Source organism: Corvus hawaiiensis, chromosome 3, assembly GCF_020740725.1.
Source record: "Corvus hawaiiensis isolate bCorHaw1 chromosome 3, bCorHaw1.pri.cur, whole genome shotgun sequence".
In the NCBI taxonomy this organism is placed as follows: domain Eukaryota; kingdom Metazoa; phylum Chordata; class Aves; order Passeriformes; family Corvidae; genus Corvus; species Corvus hawaiiensis.
Window position 1 is genome coordinate 30,359,940 of NC_063215.1, and position 20,342 is coordinate 30,380,281.

General features: G+C 37.9%; 1 protein-coding gene across 1 annotated transcript in view; it reads right to left on the reverse strand.

The window, feature by feature from the left end:
* The window catches only part of LMBRD1 (LMBR1 domain containing 1), a 72,616-nt gene that overhangs the window by 15,378 nt on the left and 36,896 nt on the right, over positions 1-20,342 (reverse strand). Inside the window, exons 8-13 of the mRNA XM_048298298.1 lie at positions 14,886-15,011; positions 12,297-12,449; positions 5,744-5,808; positions 4,874-4,976; positions 3,668-3,772; positions 2,278-2,427 (exon numbers count right to left, since the gene is read on the reverse strand). Of these exons, the coding sequence (XP_048154255.1) occupies positions 2,278-2,427; positions 3,668-3,772; positions 4,874-4,976; positions 5,744-5,808; positions 12,297-12,449; positions 14,886-15,011 (702 nt within the window). The remainder of the gene's footprint in view (positions 1-2,277; positions 2,428-3,667; positions 3,773-4,873; positions 4,977-5,743; positions 5,809-12,296; positions 12,450-14,885; positions 15,012-20,342) is intronic.

The window sequence follows — 20,342 nt, forward strand, 5'->3', positions numbered from 1 at the left end:
ATGTAGTTTACCAGCATACTCTTTATGCCTCATGTTATTTTAACAATAAAACCAGTTTCTACTCAAGTTAGATAATGCATTTTAAACACAGCTCTTTGAAATGAGACATAGCAAGCTGAATACTCAGGATGGCTATCTTGACCAGAACATTTTTTAATCCTTTAAACAAAGTTACAGCTCTACTCAACCATTCTAGCTAATCCTCCTTGCAGTGCTGACCAGGATTATATTTCAATAGCTGCAAGAATGACAGGAGCCTTCCTACTGCTGTGCTCTATTCTCTTGACCCTTTCTTGTTAGAAATTATGTATTTATCTTCAGATACTATTTGTCATAAACAGCTAATATGCAAGTGCTTGTTAAGTATCAATCCTTCTGCCTCCCTCAAGTTACATACACTATTTTATTCATAAAGCAAAACAAACTGCTAGCTGCAGCCTTTATTATTTGTTTCTCTCTTCAAATCTTCCATGTTATCTACATGCTTTATTACAAAGGATCCCCTTCTCAGGTCAGCAAGGCTTAAAGTCTAGTTCAGTAGGACCCTTCATGGAATTGTTCTTCCCACTCTTACACCCACATTGGTTCTGCACTGTAACTACAGGCATACAATCATTCTACAACATAAAAAAACCAAACTGCCTTTTGCAGGGACTTGAGCTCATAACTAACTCAGATACAGCTATATGATGTTCTAGGCTACATAAGCAGTAAGCAATCATGCCAGGAGTTCTATGTAAACGCACCTAAACTGATTCATCTTAGTTTCATGCTGCTACTACCCTAATTCTGACAAGTTGAGCCAATTTATAGACACCTAAGCATGTTTATTTTGTGTTAGTTATATTTAGCATAATATTTAATAAAATGCATTACACTTCCTAAATACCAAATATTCAAATCCCCTACAGTGATTCCATTACTGTGCTTGGACTGGTATCAGGATGACCAATTGCCCACTACCAGACAATTTAGATGTAAAGACAGCAGTAAAGTTGTATTTATTGAAACCTCCACTTCCCTGCAGTGACAATCAATCCTACCACAGCAACGCAACTCATTTAAGTTGATCAAGTTCCTCTTCTCTAGAGCATTTAACACTACTCAAATTTCAATTTCTCCTTCCAATCCTTTTGCCCCAAGTATTCTATATCCACTGTTTAAACTGAAAGAATTGATAGTAATAAGTTACAAAATGCACTACATAATTGCAGTTGAAGGAAGTCAGCCGGTGTTTGGTTTGGGTTCTTTTTGTAAAGCAGGTGCGTTCTCCTCCCACAGGAACATCCTCCTAAAGAACTAACAGATATTCCAAAAGCTCCAAGCAGCATCCCATCGCTTCAATCTCATTTAAATCCCTTCTTTCAACCATTCCAGCTCAACTGTTTTGTCTTTGTGAAACTTAAACATCAAACAGCACACCAAGGGATCTAGACTTCACTGTGCCTGAATAAGCAACCAGTTCACGAGCTGGTTAGTTGTCTACATTTGCAAGATCAGATCTAACGATGTCTACCCTTGTAAGATACCAGACCTTAATAAACAGCTGTCCATGAAACCTCTCAAGATGCTTATGATACGTAACTTTGAACTTCCCAATAAATATGCAGGTTGCCACTCAAACTAAGATGAAATACAATAATTTAATTCTTCAGGTATAGAAGATGAAAGACTTAAAAAAACCAAAACCTTGAAGTACACAAAAGTGCAATAACAAAAGCAGAGACTAAATTTTAACTGTTTAATTCTGTAGATTTTACAGCACAAGAACTGCACGGAGTTTCATGAAGTTGGACAGTCCAAAGTGCCTGAAGTGTGATTAATCAGCACGCACTTATCTCCACTCAGATTATTTTCTACTGTACCATGTTATCTTTGTCCTTCCTCATAAATATGCACATAAAAATGATCAACTGTGGAACAGTACTGATTTCATTCTGTACACAGCCTTATACATTAAAAATAATCCTCACTGTAGTCACTCAGCAACCTAAGCAGACCAGTACAAAATCTAGTGAAAGCTAACAACTGCCTAATCAGGAGTAAAACAAAACTCAGTTTCACACAGTCTTGAGATGATCTAGGAATTAAGTTGTGTAATATATAGTACAATCAGTTTCTGGCTTGTGTATTACCAAGAGACTTACTAGTATTTAAAAAAACTGGCAACTGAAATCTCTTCAAAAACTGAAAATGTGCCTGAATTTAAAAGTTTCTGAAAACAGTACATTTGTGATGCAGAAAATAAAATTTAAACACAAAAAAATTACATCTCACCTGTACCATGTATTTCTGGCTTCCATACATTACATACTGTGGGGCAAGACTGTAAATCATGTAACTTGTATGAAGAACTATCAACAGAAGTATCATACAGAGAAATAAGAGTGCTTGAGGTCGAGTTTTTCCTCGTCTGATTTTATAAAGCTAAAATCAGAAAAACAAATATTAACACAATGAAATATCCCTTTTTCTCTGAAGGCATTTAAAAACCTCTTTAATTCAAGTAAGTTTTAATTCTACGGCCAGAAATAGGAGGTTGCTAAAATTATCCTTTGGCAACTTAATTCCAGTGATTCAAAGCAGGTTTTCAGGTGTATTTACCTAAATTTCAAAGCACAGCTATTTAACCAAATTAAGTGCTATTTGTATTAATGGCCCAAAGCACTTATACACTAGCATTTAGTAGCAAGATTTAAACTGCCTGTCACCTATAACAAACTGTGCATTGGTTTATCAAAGAACACTCTGTCCTTTGGTCAAAGTGGGGTGTCAGCTATCATTATAGCCCCAATCAGATCTAGAAACATAGGATGGAGTTATGAGGGAGCATTCCCAGGCTCTGAGGAAACTGGCACACCATATGGTGAGATCTTGTCCATTTAACACTGCAGGGAACAACATAATCCCTTCCTTGCTATCCTGTAGACACCGCTCTACTCTAATTCCCAGGAGCTCAACCTGACTACCATGTTAGGGTAAAGAAGCTGGCAGCTGAGGGGGAAATGACAGCACCAAAACCAACAACTAATCTCACAACTCATTGCAAAGACTGATAGTCGCTGTTCACAATTTTGGAGTGCCACCACATGAAAAGGTGACAATTTTAAAGGGGAAGTAGGCACATTACCAGGGAAATATTTAACCAAGTATCAGAGGCATGAATGTCATGCTATTGGATACAAAGCTGCTTGTCCAAATACAGCAATAAATTATTTGCATAATATTTAGATAGCCCTATCACCACTGCACTGTTTTCTCTCTTATGAAGCTAAATATGCTTTTCACACACATGACAATTCAAGAATCTCTGACTGCATGCCACATTATAGATTTTGACCATAAAGTTGACCAATACATCAATCATATGGCTTTAACTTGGAGAAGTCAGAAGCCAAAGTGACACTGATTAAACACTTGAAGGAGTCAGCTGACTCTATTGCTCAAACTAAAATACCAGCTTTGGTCTGATAACTTGGCAAAATGAAACACCTTCCAAAAGCAGTGTAAATTGTACAATAGGCTTTTAGCACTCATTAGGCATATAGACAATGCTACTGGCAACATCCCATATTTATGAAACAATACAAAAATATTAAATATATTCAAGAGCACATATTCATTAAATATCTGAGCATTAGAAACTAAACTCTTAAGTTATATTTACCCTTATCCAGAAGAACCATATACCCATATTTCGAATCCCTGCCATTGAAGTGAAGATAAAGTACATAACAATGGTTGTGATAAGAATATAATCAAGTGGAAAAACCTAAAACAAGAACATAAGCAGTTAAAAAGACAAGGCAAAAAAAAGCTCTTCTCCCACTTAAAACTAAGGAAGTAGCTTCTACTTCTATAGCTTATATCTGAGGTAGTCAGTCCTGTTTAAAAGTTTTACATAGCTGGCTCCAAACATAGCTAACAGCTTGCTGCTAATAGAGCTCAGACAATTAGTTTGGGAAAGCATTAAGCATTTTTATTAATTTCAGACGTGCCTTAATTTTGAAGTGTTATACATTTTTAGACCAAGAAATACTTAATTTTAGATACACCCACAGAATGACAAGTCCACAGTGGCAACAATTATTTTAGGACTACATCTTTGTGACTATTTTTCTGATCATATTTGCATACAAAACTTGATTTTTGTATTTACATTAATAAAAGCTTGTGATAATACTGCTGCTGAACACTACTTTTCTCAGTAAACTACAAGCTTAGATGTTCAATAGTTTTAAAAGCCATGGGGAAGCAATGCATTGTGCTGACCCATTATACCAAGAATATAGGGGAACTCAACTGGGGGGGGAATAAAGCACCAGCTTAATATTAAGGCTTTTGTTTATCTCAGTTTACTTATGACAAATTTGTACGTGGACTTGTTGCCTTCCAACTCTACTGAAGTTAACTGATGTTTGTTTTTATATTGGGTTTGCTTACAAGACCAATGCCTGACTATAACATAAATAACTGCCCAGTGCAGTATATTTCTCAATGTGCAATATATTAAAAAGTGAAAAATTGTATTCACTTCACTGGAAAGAGCTAAGCTATCCAGTACACCAACTAGAATGTATGTAGCACATGGGACAAAGTTGCTTTTAATCTGTGAATAGTGACTACAAGTGCTGTCCTCTGCTGCCACTTTATTCTCATCACATCAAAATCAGTTTCAAGCACCACCTTCCTTGCCCAAACTAGCTTCCATCCACCCAAGATTTTCACATCAGTAACTAAAAATTAGTAAGGAAGTTGCCTTGCTTTTACTGAACACACATTTAAACAATGTTGTTTTAATTAATTAATTCAGGAGTTTAACAGAAAATAGAAGAGCATCCTTATGTATGTATATCACCACTTCTTTACTTACTCTTTGAAGAACTGGTAACAGCATATTTAATGGATTGGTCAGATTAGTTCCCAGAATTATAAATCCTGAGTCGAAGCCAGCTGAATGCAGAGCTTTGTCCAAACTGCAGTAATTAGAAAAGCTGGATAAGTACTGTGGTTCTCCCAGAGCTTTGTCTTTAGTTCAATTTAGAAGGACAGCTCAAAAGAAAAAAAAACCCAAACTGAACCAATCCCAGAGAGTGACAGCTCTCTAACAGCTTTACAGACACATGCTTTGCTTTACCACACTCACTGCACTTGTTCTGTGAAAGATATATTGATTTCTGCATCTCCTCACCATTTTTGCTTTTCCCTAGTTTAGGTAATGAAGCTTATTTTCCCAGTCTGAAAGATTAAAAATGCCAACATTTGAGACCTCTGGTTAGTGCCAATCCATGTTGAAATCCACCAGATTTGCAGTCAGCTATGTTGCTTTCGACACCATAAAACCATTCCAATGCAATACACATCAAAATGGATCAAACATGTCATTTACTGCAAGAATTTAAGCACACATTACCCAATCACAGAAGTACCTACATGCATTAAGATTCATTCAAGCCATCAGAATACTTCTGCAATCTGAATTAAACATCCTGAACATATATGTTTAATTTCTCAGATGAATCAGAAGTGTTTTCAGCCGGAAACATGTTTTTTCTTCAGTTTGTTTTGGCACATTTTCCTCCATTTGAATATATACTATCATAATAAGAAGTGCAGCTCCATTGACAGAAATGTAACATAGAAAAGAAGGGGGCTGACTCCTGAGGTAAACCACACCAATTTTTATGTTAGAGAAGAAACTAGGTAATTTAAATGGTCAAGGAAAATGCTGAAATGTACTTACTTTGACAAGAAGAGAGAGACAGTGAAGAGCAACGCCACAATGATGAAGAATACTCCCCACACAATCTACAAGTAAAAATTTGAAACAATTTAACTGAAAGTATTTGTAGTTGATGCAAGAACCAAAGACTTGCCTTGGTTCCAACAACAAACTAATGATCATGGAACACTTCAGAGCTTAAATACACTTTAAACAGTATTTTTTATTTTTGGTAAATACTTGAGAGAAGTGGCCACAAAACTTTTGCTCTGTTAACATAGTCTGTCAAGTACATCACATGCTCTAGTGTAATACACAGATCTACCCCTACATCAAAAGTGACATTAAGAAAAGAGATGACGTTACACTAAATGAACCTAACGTTTAACAGAACGCACAACCTGTATTCACTATATTATGTGGAAAACCTTAACTATGTACATGCATTTAGGTTTAAACAAAGAAATTAGAGATTGGTGCCTTGACCATCACACCTGTGTGCTCATCTTCCAACAGGAGTAAACCTGTGCACAGCTGACAAGGAACACCTCACCCTTCCTGAGTAAAAGTTCCCTTCTGTAACACTATTCTGAAATGCACAAGGACCAAGTCACTTGGGACTGAAGAAAAACTCAACCAAGCCCAAATGCCAGGTCTTCATTACAAGACAGGAATGTGTTTTTATTATGCCTACCAAATACAGCACTTGAGCCAAGAATTGATACTCCAAGCTGTCTCAACCAGAGCATGTCTGTTTTTCTTGGGTTAGCAGCTAGTTCAGGAAACAATTCTCCATCCTTCTGAGAGGTTTTCTCCCTCACAATCTTTTCTCTGGGTACTTTAGGGGACGACACACAGAAGTGAGCCTAGATAGCCAACCCATTCAGTTACAGTTCCAACAGTTCCACTGTATTTTCCTAGAAACCCTAGTCATGGAATACAATCAGATAAGCACGCTGAACTTCCAGAAACAACATTTTAAGATTGCTAGACTTGAGACTTAAGAGTTATTTCAAAATTCTATATGCAGGAACACAATGCATGGCCTCCCGCATGAATGAGGGAGTTTCACAGTTTATTTTATTAGCCTCAAAACTTGGCCCACAGTCATTATGAAAAGGTTAAGAACTTTATTACAGCTGCTCATTAAAGACACTCAGAGTTACAATGCTATTATTGTTCACTATAATCTGAAGATAAATGTCCATCTGCAAACTCAAACACAATATTAGAACATCACTTATAAAACAAATCAAATTATGTAGCTCTTATTAGACACAGATTTAGAGACCAATATCAAGGTAGGTATTAAGTTTTGCATTTCCACATAATTAAATGTACTAAGATTTTACCTGTCCACAGTAAACTCCCCATAGGTATTAGCTGTATGGGAAATAGATATTCAGAACCAATTGAGGCCAAGACTCTGAATCTTGTATTACTTCACCACCTTCTGCCAGCTATGGCCACTAGACAGGTATTTGTATCTCCTCTGGAATACGCCTGTCTTCTGAAGTGAGAGCTAACATTTAGAAATATATCAGTGGTTGAATACCACTCCTTTCCCCATTCTACCCTGTACTCCAGTCCCATTAAACACAAGATTGAAAAGGCTATTATTAAAAAAAACTTTAAAAGTCTTCATCCCATATGTCCACAGTATTATTAAGACTACTGAACCATAAATTATTTACAATTAATATCAATCTATGTTTACATGATTCCAAAGCATCAGCTGATTTAAGCCTTTCCCAGAAGGGATCCTTGTATTCTGTCACAGATTTTCCTCGTTCTTAACTGACAACAGATCAAACAACACCATATTTCTAGCCTACAAACCAACACACACACTAATAGTCAAACTTGCAACTTACACAGTCCATCTAAGGATTATCAAGTTGACACATTAAACGCATGCCTCCAGCTGAGTACCATTTTTGTATCTGCTTAAGGTAAAGGTTAAGTACTGCCTTGTCCTTGCCCACCACACAAAGCCTAAGACAGCTAAAAAACCACTACAGCAGGAACTATATACTCAGTTGCCTTTTACTTGTCACCCAGATCAAAAGACAAATACACAGTCTCATTGGGAAAACATGGTACTACTATTTACTAGCTTTAAACCAACTAGAGTATCTTTAAATATTCTAGATACATTTCACTATGAAAATTTACAAAATAATTTTGCTTTGCATCACAGCATAAATGACTTTGAGCTCTTGAGAACATGAGTACATGTTCAACTTGAGAGTTCTAAACAGGACTATTTATTAACTGATGCTGAAAAGCTTTAATACTAGAACAGATGAAAACAAAAAGCCTGGGTCTCAGCCAAACACACAGAGGACTTTAATAAGGTCATTTTTATGAAAGGAATTTTTGAACTATATTAAGAGAAGTCTAACTTCTAATGCAAGACAAACTTATTTCCTCCTTCCCAGTCCTTTTGAAAGCAGGACCTCAAAACAACCATACTTCAAGCTGTGTTACCTCCTCCCCTACAATCAGTTTAAACTGCTCCCCTGCCAGGCCATTTCCTGATATCCATCAGCTACAAAAGACCCCATACCCATCAGTACTCAACCATTTGCTATAAAGCAGGTTTCAGAGCTGCTGTCTTGCACTTACATCACCAATCACCTCCAAGTGTCTGCTTGGGTCTTCTAGTCTACAGTCTGTTGTACAAACTAATATGCATACTGCTAACTGACAACAGAAGAGTGAATCATGTTTTCATACAATACTCAAAGTATTCCAAAAATAATGATTTGAAGCAATACCTACTAATACAACTTACAATGAAACCTGGAATGAGTTCCTTGAGCATCTTAATAGAAAGCCTCCATTCAGGCAAGTAATGACACAGCTAAAGCAGAAGACAGTAACAACTGGCTTGCTTAAAGCTTTGTTTTACATTTGCAGGTGTGGGATTAGAAGACATGGCTAAGCAAAAAAAACCCCAAAAATATCAATATAGGTATTTCTCAAACATGGAAGCATGCTACTTCTAGGTCAAATATGATTCAACTTGCTATTATCAGTTTAATAGATAAAAAAATTGAAAAATAATTTAGAATTATCAATCAATTAGTGTATTTTTACATTGCTACTGGACATGAATAAGTCACAAGCTAGTAAGTCTTTTCTGGCATTTTTCATGTTCTGCTTACATCATTTGTCCTGGCACCTCCCTGCAAGTTTCTAAACATTCCCTTAACCCCTGCATCACTCTTGTTTGAGTTATTCAGAGAGATCTTTGCCTCCTATCCCTGCTCCCAGATCAGTCAAGCTAAGCTATTTCATCTATGGATAATTCTGAAATTTTACTAAGATACCCATGGAATTTCAGACTTAAATTTACTCTAAACAGGCACAATCCACACACAGTTGGTACTTGTTCAAAAAGCCTCAAAAGTAACTTCCAAAAATTGTTAATATTCACCCTGTAGACAGACACCAAGTTCAGCAAAAGAGGTGCTGCTCCAGGGAATGGAGCAGACATTTCTATGCCAGCCTGTTAAGAGGACTGTGCTGGAGCAGATAACCACCCTTAGCCCATGGAGAATCCCACACCAGAACAAGTGGATATTTTCTAAAGGAAGCTGCAGCCTATAGAGATCCCACATGTGGAACCAGGTGCTTCTGACAGGAACTTCAGCTCATGGAGTCCACTCTCACTGGAACAGAAATGAAGTGGGAAGAGGAAGCAACAGCAGAGTGGAGGACTGTTATGGACTGATGGAAACTCCCTATTCCTCTCTGTGCCACTCCAGTCAGAACAAAAGGAGTTGAGCCTTGGAAGGAAGAGTGGGGATCTCTGTTCATGCAGATCTCAAAACAGAGCACTTGATTTTCTTATATTACCTTAGGCATCCCCAGTTTGTTCAAAACTGCTGTGAAGTACATCATTAAAATACAGATGCAATACTCCCTATTTACCCCTGTTGAGCAGACTTCCATGTTTCATATTGTATAGTCCTGTTCACATATTGAACAAACATAGCTATGTGCTCTGGAGTTTGTTTTCCCTAAAAATTTTTTTTAAAACCCCATATATTATATCACATTTCTCTTGTTGCTGAGAGTATCAGACAAAAGTTTAAGAAACCATAAAATGGAGAAGCAGGAAATGTTACATTTTGTAGAAAGAAATTAGACTAATTCAACATTATTCAACCCCATGTTGGCCAATACTCAATTCACTGGGATCTTGAGATGTGTAGCTTTTGACTGAATTGAAAAACTAACAGGTTCATCTTTGAGTTTGAGCTAGCTTTGAGTAAAAGAATCATCAAATAAAACTTACTACGTAAAGAAAAAAGTTTTGTCTTTGTTTAACAACAAATCACATGCTAATAGATACTTAGCAATAATAAAACAATTGAAGCAAGAACACTTGAGGACACTATACAAAGATAATATGATTACAGGAGTCTGAATGTAGGCAGTAAGTGTTGTAACCGCTGGACTCTGCCTAGCAGGCTGCTGCTCCCTGAGAGCTCAGTGAGGGTTTCCTAGGGCCGTGTGATCAGTCACATCCCGGAGTCCATTTTGGGCAGCCCCTCGATCTGGCTCCGGCAGCCAGCAGCGTTACAACACAGTGGTGGTAAAGAAGGTAGAGAAGGGTCTCCCATGACGGTTTGACATGGCTTTAATATCACATCTTGTCCCCACGATGTTCAGAGGTAGAGAGACAGTGTGCTCTGAGCATGTGATGGTTTTGTCAGGGGCCATGGGGCGGTCCCTGGGCGGGGTTGGGGTACAGAACAAATAGGAAGAGACCGAGGGAGTGGCCAAGGCCAGGGAGGGAAAAAGGGGAACACGTGAAATACAAAAAGCAGGGGATTAACAGATCCCCACAACTAAGCTAACATTGTAAAAGACCTTGAAGATTAAGTACAATTCCTGAATATGTTACTCTGTTTTGTTAGTCCCAGTAAGAGCCTGCAACTCCCATAAATTGACCATCCCAAATACAAAGCAGAAAAAGGATTCTCTAATACTTGTTTCAGAAGAAATGGAATTTCTCCTGAAGTCTGAGAAGCAGCCACATATTTGAACAGTAATATCCAAATTGAAGGCACTGAAGGTGAAAATGTAAAACAGTAAGCAAAGCTCCAAGATACTTCCTACACTTCTACATTGAACAGAAGTACTATACATGGATATTGAACAGATTTTCACCTTTTGTTAAAGCCCAATTGAACAATTGAAAAGTTATGTATTCGCAAAGACATCCCAAGTGCTCTTAAAGCAACAGTAAAGCAGTTCTGCAAGAGTTAAGATGTAATTAAGTGATACACATTACCACCTGCATAGGACAGCTCAAGTCAAAGTAAACAAGTTCTTCATAGCACAACCATAGTCTAAGTGAAAATCTTTCAGGAAAAATTATACACCTGCAACTCTGCTTTAGTCTGTGATTCATGAGTCAACAATTCACAGTGACTGTCACAGCTGAGAGAATACAAAGCTTTCAAACCACAGAAACAAGGAGACACTGGAATACCATCCTGACTGTAGGTGATAAACTGTAAGTAACCAATGATATTGTACGCTTTCCTGTGAGGACACAATGAACTGTTAAAGTCCCAGAGACAAAATATATGGCCAATATATTTCTCAAATTTGAGATTTATGTGAAGAGTTACAGAAACTACACAATTGTATTAAGTATTTTTTAAATCACAAGGAAGCCTCCAAACTGTTAACATGAATAGTTTGGGATATTTGTCCTTTCAATGGAAAAGCTAAGTTTATATTTGTAATGTATCATAGCAAGATAACTCCCCTAAGAATTCCACACAAAGCTTTTGTTCAGATGCAGTTTTAGCCCATAGCCTTCAGCACTCAGCATTAATAGCAGCAATAACACAAGAAATTGTTTACAACCCACGCCCTTCTCCCCAGCTTTCCCAAAAGCAGCCTACTGTAATGCTGAAATTTCTTCAAACATCTAGTTGGTAAGAAATACTTTATATGGCAATACTGTTCATAAAAGTACTAGTTTTCACAACCAGGTATCTACTGAAAATCAAAGTCCTAAGATCAAAGAGACCAAGATAAAAGCTTTGCCCCAGTAACCATCTCCCTTGCATTGGTTAGGTATCATGACATTAAGTTCTATTCAGCTAGCTTACTATTTATCAAGTAGTTCCTTGGCAAGATGCTTGTTCCAAATGCATATATTATCAAAGCATCTCTCACTTCTGCTGGATACATGTAATTTAGATTAACCTAAGCTAACTGACAGCTATAGGATTCTTCCTTCTCTTCTCATTTTCATATGCTTGATAAAAAAAGTAAGATATTCAGATTGTCTATGGCAGTAGCACGAAAGTAGATCAGCTAGGATTTGTTCATTTTTAATCTTAATCAGAGTTGAGGCAAAGTAAAAGGTTTTCCAACAGCTCAGAGTTCACTATAGGGCTATAATTGTGTAGTACTGGAGTAAATTTAAAAAAAGCAGTTGATATTCAGGGTGGTAATTGATAAACTTGACCTGTGATTTATGTGGGGAAAAAGGAATTTGGAAGTTATTTCAATTTAAGTATTAAAAAGTGAGAAGTTTTACCTTTAGAGGTCGAATAGCTTCACAGAACTTTGTCCACCAGCTTTTCTCAATAGACTCCAGATGCCTCTCTCTCCTTCGAAGTGTCCTTAATCTCTCTTCTAGTTGTTGTAAAGTCCGTCTATCCCTTGATGACAGAGGACGACCATCTCTGCACTGGTTACAAAAAGAATGCAAAAGATCAAGGGTCACCAAATCAAGAAAACAGATTGACAGCTACTTAAATTATTTACAGCAACTCTAAAGAATTTGTAGTATATAATTCATGCATGTCTAATTTTTATGAATATCAAGAGGATAAAGTACAGAAGTCACAAGCTGCAACAAGAGGAATTCCTATGAGGTGGCAGAAACCACTTTTCACAAAGAAAATGTTCAAAAATTTTAACAGGATGGATAGTCTCCATGGCTATAAGTGCCTTAGAAGCACAGCCGTGATCTGAATAATCTGATCTAATCCGAAAGTGGTCCACATCTTGTGTGGAGGGTTCAACACTGTGGTTCTCAGATCACTTACCATCAAATTCCATAAGCCCATATATCCAACTTGGCACTTCTTATTTTCTTTCCAGCATCCCACTAGATACTCAGCTATGTTTCTCGAGCAAGAAACACAGGTCAAATAAGAAGTAGCATCACCCCAAGAATTAGTTGAATGTACCAGATTGATTGTTTATTATGTTTAAGAATGGATTTTAATTTTGAGCCTTTAAACACTGAGCAGGAACCACCACACTCTGCTGTAAAGTGAGCAGCACATCCTTACATCTCAGTTATTTGCAATAAGCAAAAGCAACAAAATCAGCATTCAGTACCTGAACCAAAATTGTTTCTAACATTGATGCTAATGTATTACAAACTCGTACTTGGATAAAAAAAAGATTATTTTATTGTAGGAAATGCACCAAAACTATATTTTAAAGTTCTGAAATTCCTTATTAATTTTCTCTTATTTTAAAAGATCCTTCCTGCAAATAATGTAACACTTTATACCAGTGAAGTTAAAAAAAAATTAAATAAATTTGTCAAAAAGACTAAGACCACATTATAGGCATAGAGAACACTTAAACTGGAGATCACAATGCACTTTTAATAGGAACACATGTACCATACCCTGTACAGCACCTCTGTGACTTAAGTACCTTTTTGACAAAAGTTCAAGCTCCCAATCTGCAATTTCCAAGCTTTGATTATTTAAGACTAATGAAATAAACCTACCAGATGTACTAATAGTACAAGAACATACTACATATTGAATCTCAGTAGCATACCTTAATACTTCTAGCTTTTACTGTATAGTACTCTCAGTAACACTCACTTTCTTCACAACTTAATGCACATACAACTGAAGAACTAAGATTTGCATTACAAAATGAGGCAGAATCCTGACTGTAATCCATAAACCAAGAAAAATTAGTTTACACTAAAGGTCATTACAATATAGACATAAATTAAGAACTTTCTACTTTTTCACTCTATTGTTTAGCCAGACTGAACAACAAGCCCAGTTGCATGCAAATTCACATAATCCAACCAGGTCCTCTGTAGTAAGTAATGATCCATTTGTCTCAGATTTCTCATTTTTCTCATACTGACTTCAATAAGGGATGCCTTTGTTGTAGTACTACGTGCAAAACCAAAACATGATAATTTAAACAGACTACTTTCTAGATTTCTTTATTCAACTAAATATCTAGAACACTGAAGGTGCCCACACTGTGTAGATGTAAGCCAAGTATCAAGGGAAGACTGTTGGAACTGCTTCAACATCTGAGGTCTACTACCACAGAGCACACAACAGCACAGATGGACTGCCAAGATGGAAGTAAGGCACCTCGATGTCACTTTTCCCAATCAACACTGTGAAAACACTGGTCAAACCACTGTCTGAAATGGGTTGTAAAAAGAGGTGGGAGATTTTCCCCTATCATCTTGTATGTAAAGATAACTCACTCTCCTTTGGCTTGCACTCAGAGGCTGTTAAAAGTGTCTTGCTTACACCAGGAACAGCGTTTCCATTAGCTGCAAAGCCACCATGTGTTAACAAACGGTGTTAGCATCTGAGGGATATTTAGGACTCAACAGTTTTCCATATGTATGCTTTTCATAAAGAAATTTTTTATAACAGCAAGGTGCGTTAACTGGGAAGCAAGAATATCTGGAGCTGTTATTTATTCATAAAGATAATTAATAGTTTGATGAATCTAAATCATGACAGCTCTATGCGGCAAGTATCCAGTGTTAACTACACTGCATTGAATAAGTCAACAAACTGGATGCCATTTCTGGTAGCAGACTAAGTGAGGTTAATATCTACAAAGCATCTCTTCCATCCAAGCAGGCCTCAAGAAGTTTGAGTTTAATTTGTAAACACTTATTAGCCAGACAGAAACAACTATTGCTGCAAGACTAACAAAGAATGTAACAGCTACCATACAAGTGACCATGTGTTTCAGAATAACTCAAATAACTGCAAGCTATTCATTTCTGACTTACTATTCTTTCTGAAACAAAGACTCTACAGCATGACTATAAACTAGTAAGCAAGGAAAAAACAAATCCTTATGAAAGTGAGAACAGTGAAAACCTTACCTTTGATTTAATCCTCAATAAATGTTGCTCCACCTCTTCAATATCTTCAGTGTTCTCTAAACGTTCATAAGATGCACTGGTAGTTCCCTTAATCAAGTTTAGAGGCAAAGCTGACATACCGTAAGCCTAAAATAAAAAGGAAACATACATACTCAAATTTTCTGCCATATATTTTCATCTGATAAGGCTGCTCTATGTTATATCTATCAGGTATCACTACTGGTTTTACTGGCTTTTTCACCCCATCTGCATACTCTTACTAAGGCAACCAATTCCCTTCCCCTTTTCAACAAAGCATAACAAATATGCTTTGCGAATTCCAGCAATCCTCATCATGCCAGAGGTACTTAAGTGTCTCATCATTCCTCAGACACGTGTTAAGACCTCATATAAGCATAGTACACTGATGATTTATCAAACCAGTCCTTGTTTTTTGTAAATCACATAGCTTCCAAAAACCTTAACTTTCCCACTTTAGATCAAAATCAACATTTTGTGCAATACAGAAATTTCTAGAAATTGAACATTAATAGTTTTAGAGACAAAGTATACACAGTTTCTTTGCAGACAGTAGTCTTCAAGTTGCTTTTGAAATAAAATTGGGTTGAAAGTACCCAATTTACTAAAACCAAAATTCTGTAATAAAAAGGCAGCAAAAGTTACATGAACACCTGAACTCAGTTACATTCCAAGACTGCTTAGATACCCATTCACATTCATAAGTTCTGTTGGAATTTATTACACATTATAAATTCTATATCATTCAAAGTGTTTTGCCAGCTTCTACATCAACAATACACATGGATTTTTCCAACACAAGGTCTATAAGCGTTCCATTAACATAAAAAGAAACATATTTGAGACAAGGTAAACAACAAGAAAATGGCACTATTTCCTCTCTGTTACTCTATGATTCTTATGGATCAAGGCCAGGATCAGAAGTTTCTCCAAGCAGTTTAGAGACATTAGCCATAAGCTTGTATTTTGTTTATTGTAGATGATATGCTGTTCTTGGTGTAGAGCTCAGTAGGAAGGTTCTTTTCTATCTCAGCAATTAACATACACAATTTTACTAGAGTCTTTGATATCTGAACCCTTGATAACTTCACAGAATTGTTAACGTTGAAAAAGACCTCTAAGATTACCCAGTTTTACCAGTAACCTAACACTGCAAAGTCTGCCACTAAACCATGTCCCCAAGTGCCATGTCTACAAGACTTTTAAATACTTCCAGGAAGTTTGAAGAGCAGTTTTCTACATTTTCACAGAAATACCACTCCCTCCTTCAAGCACAACTTTACATTTCCTCCTGAGAATAGATTTAACACAAATGCTAGTGCATTAGAAATGTCACCATACATGCTGCTGTCATACTGTGAGTTTTCTGTACGCAAGACACAATTTGACCTGCTTAGAAACCTACTTCAACATACTAAATTCTCATGCACTCAACCCAGAGCAAGACACTGTCCATTTTTTGATTGTATTTTTGAATATGTCAGAACTTAGGCTGGACTTGACAACTTTCCATAAATGTGTGTCAGCTCTCCCTTTACACTATCTCCTTTGAGAATATTAAGCTCTTTGCCACCTACACAAGGCTGCAGATATTGTCTACCTGAACTTCAGCATAGCCTTCAACATCATATCCCATAGCATTCTCTCAGAAAAGCTGGCAGCCCACAGCTTGGACAGGCGCACTCTTTGCTGGATTAAGAACTGGTGGGATGGCCAGGCCCAGAGAGTGGTGTTCAGTGGTGCTGCATCCAGTTGGCAATCAGTCACCAGAGGTGGCCCCCAGGGATTAGTGTTGGGCCCAGTCCTGTTTAATGTCTTTATTGATGATCTGGGTGAGGGGATTGAGCCTACCATTAGCAAATTTGCACATGACACCAAGTTGGGAGAGTGTTCATCTGCTGGAGGGTAGGAGGACTCTGCAGAGGGACCTGGACAGGCTGGATGGATGGGCCCAATCCAATGACACGAAGTTCAACAAGACCAAGTGTCAGGTCCTGCACTTTGGCCACAACAACCCCCTGCAGCACTACAGGCTGGGGACAGAGTGGCTGGACAGTGGCCAGGCAGAAAGGGACCTGGGGGTGCTGATGGACAGCCAGCTGAACATGAGCCAGCGTGTGCCCAGGTGGCCAAGAAGGCCAAGGGCTCCTGGCCTGTATCAGCAATAGTGTGGCCAGCAGGACCAGGGCAGCGATTCTTCCCAGCTCTGGTGAGGCTGTACCTTGAGTGCTGCATCCAGTTCTGGGCCCCCAATCTAGGAAGGATGTTGAGATGCTGGAGCAAGTCCAGAAAAGGGCAACAGAGCTGGTGAAGGGTCTGGAACACAAGTCCTGGGAGGAGCAGCTGAGGGAGCTGGGGTTGTTCAGCCTGGAGAAGAGACCTTATACCTCTCTAAAACTGCCAGAAAGGAGGCTGTATCCAGGTGGGGACTGGTCTCTTCTCCCAGGCAACCAGCAACTGGACAAGAGGCCACAGTCATAAGCTGAGCCACGGGAGGTTTAGATTGGACATAAGGAGGAAGTTCTTCACAAAAAGGGTGACTGGGCGTTGGAATAGGCTGCCCCGGGAGGTGGTAGAATGACTGTCCCTGGAGGTGTTTAAGGAAAGACTGGATGCGGCACTTAGTGCCATGGTCTAGTTGACAAGGTGGTGTTAGGTCATAGGTTGGACTTGATCTCAAAGGTCTTTTCCAACCTAGCCCATTCTGTGATTCTGTAAAAAGCACTCTCCCACAATTCTCTTCTCTAGGCCAAGCAAAAAATTCCTTCAGCTTTTATTTATGGGTTACTCTCTGCAACTTTGTAATCATGTCCACAAGCCTTCACTGGAGCCTCTACAGTTTTCCAGTCTCAAACTAGGGGACCAAAACCAGACACAGAATTCCCAGGTGTGGCTTTGGAAGTGCCAAGTACAATGAAAATGTCTATGCTCCTGCTGAGGCAAGCCCTGGACACTGTTTGCGTTTCTGCTGCGAGGCACACTGCTGAAGCATGCTCAGCTTGCTGCCCACTAGGGCTTCCAGGTCTTTTTCAGCAGAACAATCTCCCAGCTGATCAGACCAAACCATGAACTGTTGCTTGGAATTAATCCATTGTAAGAAACTACCTTAACATCTGCTAAACCTGACGTCATTCTTGTTGGCCCAATCTTCCCATTAGTCAATGTCTGTATGGCAGCTCTTTGTTCTATCTACTTCTTCCAGTTTGCTATATTTCTCAAACCATATAATTATTCAACCCCATCACCCACATAATTTATGAGGACTAAATAATATTGGGCCTATACTGACCCCAAAGAGCTCACTCAGGTCAGCTAGTAGCATAACTCCAGAATTTAGGGGACATATGAACACCATCCAACATCATGAACTAGAATGCAGTTTGCAATTTATCTAATGTCCCTCTCTGTAACCCAGAACATTTCCAGCCAGTGCCAGTATGTAGAAACACATGTAAGAGATTGCTATGACAATGTGCCTAAACAATTTTACAAACCTAAGTTTAGAAGTAATTAAGATTTCAACATCTGAGGTTTCCACCTGTTCTTCAAACAGCTAACATATCAATTAACATATCAAGTATTCACTCTGTGAAATAGTTAAGAAATAAAATTCAGGACTTTAAAACTTAGTCTAAGTTTCTACAAAGAAAAATACAACTCCTTAAAGTGATATATTGTTTTGCTGTTTTTGAAAATGTGAACTATATACTTGAACATCAAGCTTGCTCCAGTGATAAAGGCTAAGTTCCTTCCCTGAACACAGAAGATGCTAACAGTAAGATGAAGTAAGCCTCCCACCATCCATGTGGGAAAAGGACACATTGGTCCTTCAAGATAACAATATACAGAATGAAGGACAGAAAGATGAGTCATCTCATGTGATGTGTCACAGGTCTGAACAGAAGCTGTATTAGCTCATTTTCAGGGCTGCATTTACCTTCAGGCTGATAAAGAAGTTCAAGACTGTCCTGGAAAAAGTTTTAATCCCCTGGATTAGTACAAGTGTTACATTATTCAAGGACTATTATTCTAGGCATCTGCAACTTAACAAGCAAACAATATATTGAGGATAGCAAAGTAAAACAAACCAAAGATGTCCACTAAAGCCAAGAGAGGGCTTAGTCCTGAAACAAATTGTGGGTTCAAAGTTTAGAATATGAATAAAAAACGTATCAAAAGAGCCTTTAAACCAGTTAACACAAGTTAATTTATGTACATTAATTTATATAAAACAAGTTATTAATTCTTGACATATTTATACCACTGAAACAACAGTTTCCAGGACTTATTTTTAGACATTTTTTTTGTCTAGGAGTGTTAAGTCAAATAAGAGACACTGCATCTAAGAGTAAAACCAGACATCCAAATGTAATAGTCAATTAGAGTATATATGCAGTTATGTCACATAGGTTCTTCAAAATGAACTGAGTCTAGTACTAAACACTAACTGTTTAGTACTAAACACTAACTGTTAACCTCATAAGAAGTGTTGCAAGGATAGGTCTCTAAGGCCTCAGGCTCTATCTGCTCTTTGCTGTTACTTGGATGCCTGATCAGCTTCATTGAAACCTCATTTTGCAGTAGGAAAAAAAAATCTAAATTTATAGTTAAACCAACTTATTTTAGAGAAGACTCCCCTCTCTTGAATCACCACAAGTGCTCCACACAAGAGATCACAACTATCATTTACCTTAAGGGCTGGAAAGCCAAATCCTAAGAGCTTCCTATCTATTAAATACAAGTTAGAAGCATCATCCATAAGCAGCTGTCTTCTCATTTGAGTTTCTGCCCACAGGCATCTCTGGATGGATGAAGTTCATACTTACATACTTTTTGAAGTATAAGGCCTTCTACTCTAAAGGATAAGGGAAAAAAAACACAGAACAACTTATTGCAATAGAAAACCCAGCTTCCCAACCCTATTAGAACAGTCTAAACAAAGCTTTTGAAACTCCTGTCTTATTTGTTACTCATGAAGTGGTAGTTCAGTCTGAGACAGTAATTTGAAAATAAATCCATCTAAAGCAGGACCCTGTAACTCCCATGAATGCAACAAATAGTTCAGTACCTTCATGCAGTATCAGCTAGCACTGAGGAGCAGTGAGAAGCATGCTTTACCTGTTCTCTCAGCATGCCACTGAGCCCAAATAAACTCCATGCTCCAGACAGAGCATTAAATACCTTATGAGAATTTACATGAGCATTGTGTCTAATTTGCTTAATCTCCACTTCTCCCAGGTCCCTTTCCTTCTCATCCTGCAGCAGATTCAGCTGCTCTCATGTCATTCACAGTTCAGGTTTAGAAGGAAGAGCTGCTGTTCTGATTCTTAGTCTCTTGCAGACTCAGCATGTTACAACACTTGAGACTCGCCAAACTCAACCCATGGCCAGATAAGGGAAGTATTTTGTATTAATTGCCTCCTACGCTAATAATAGTCA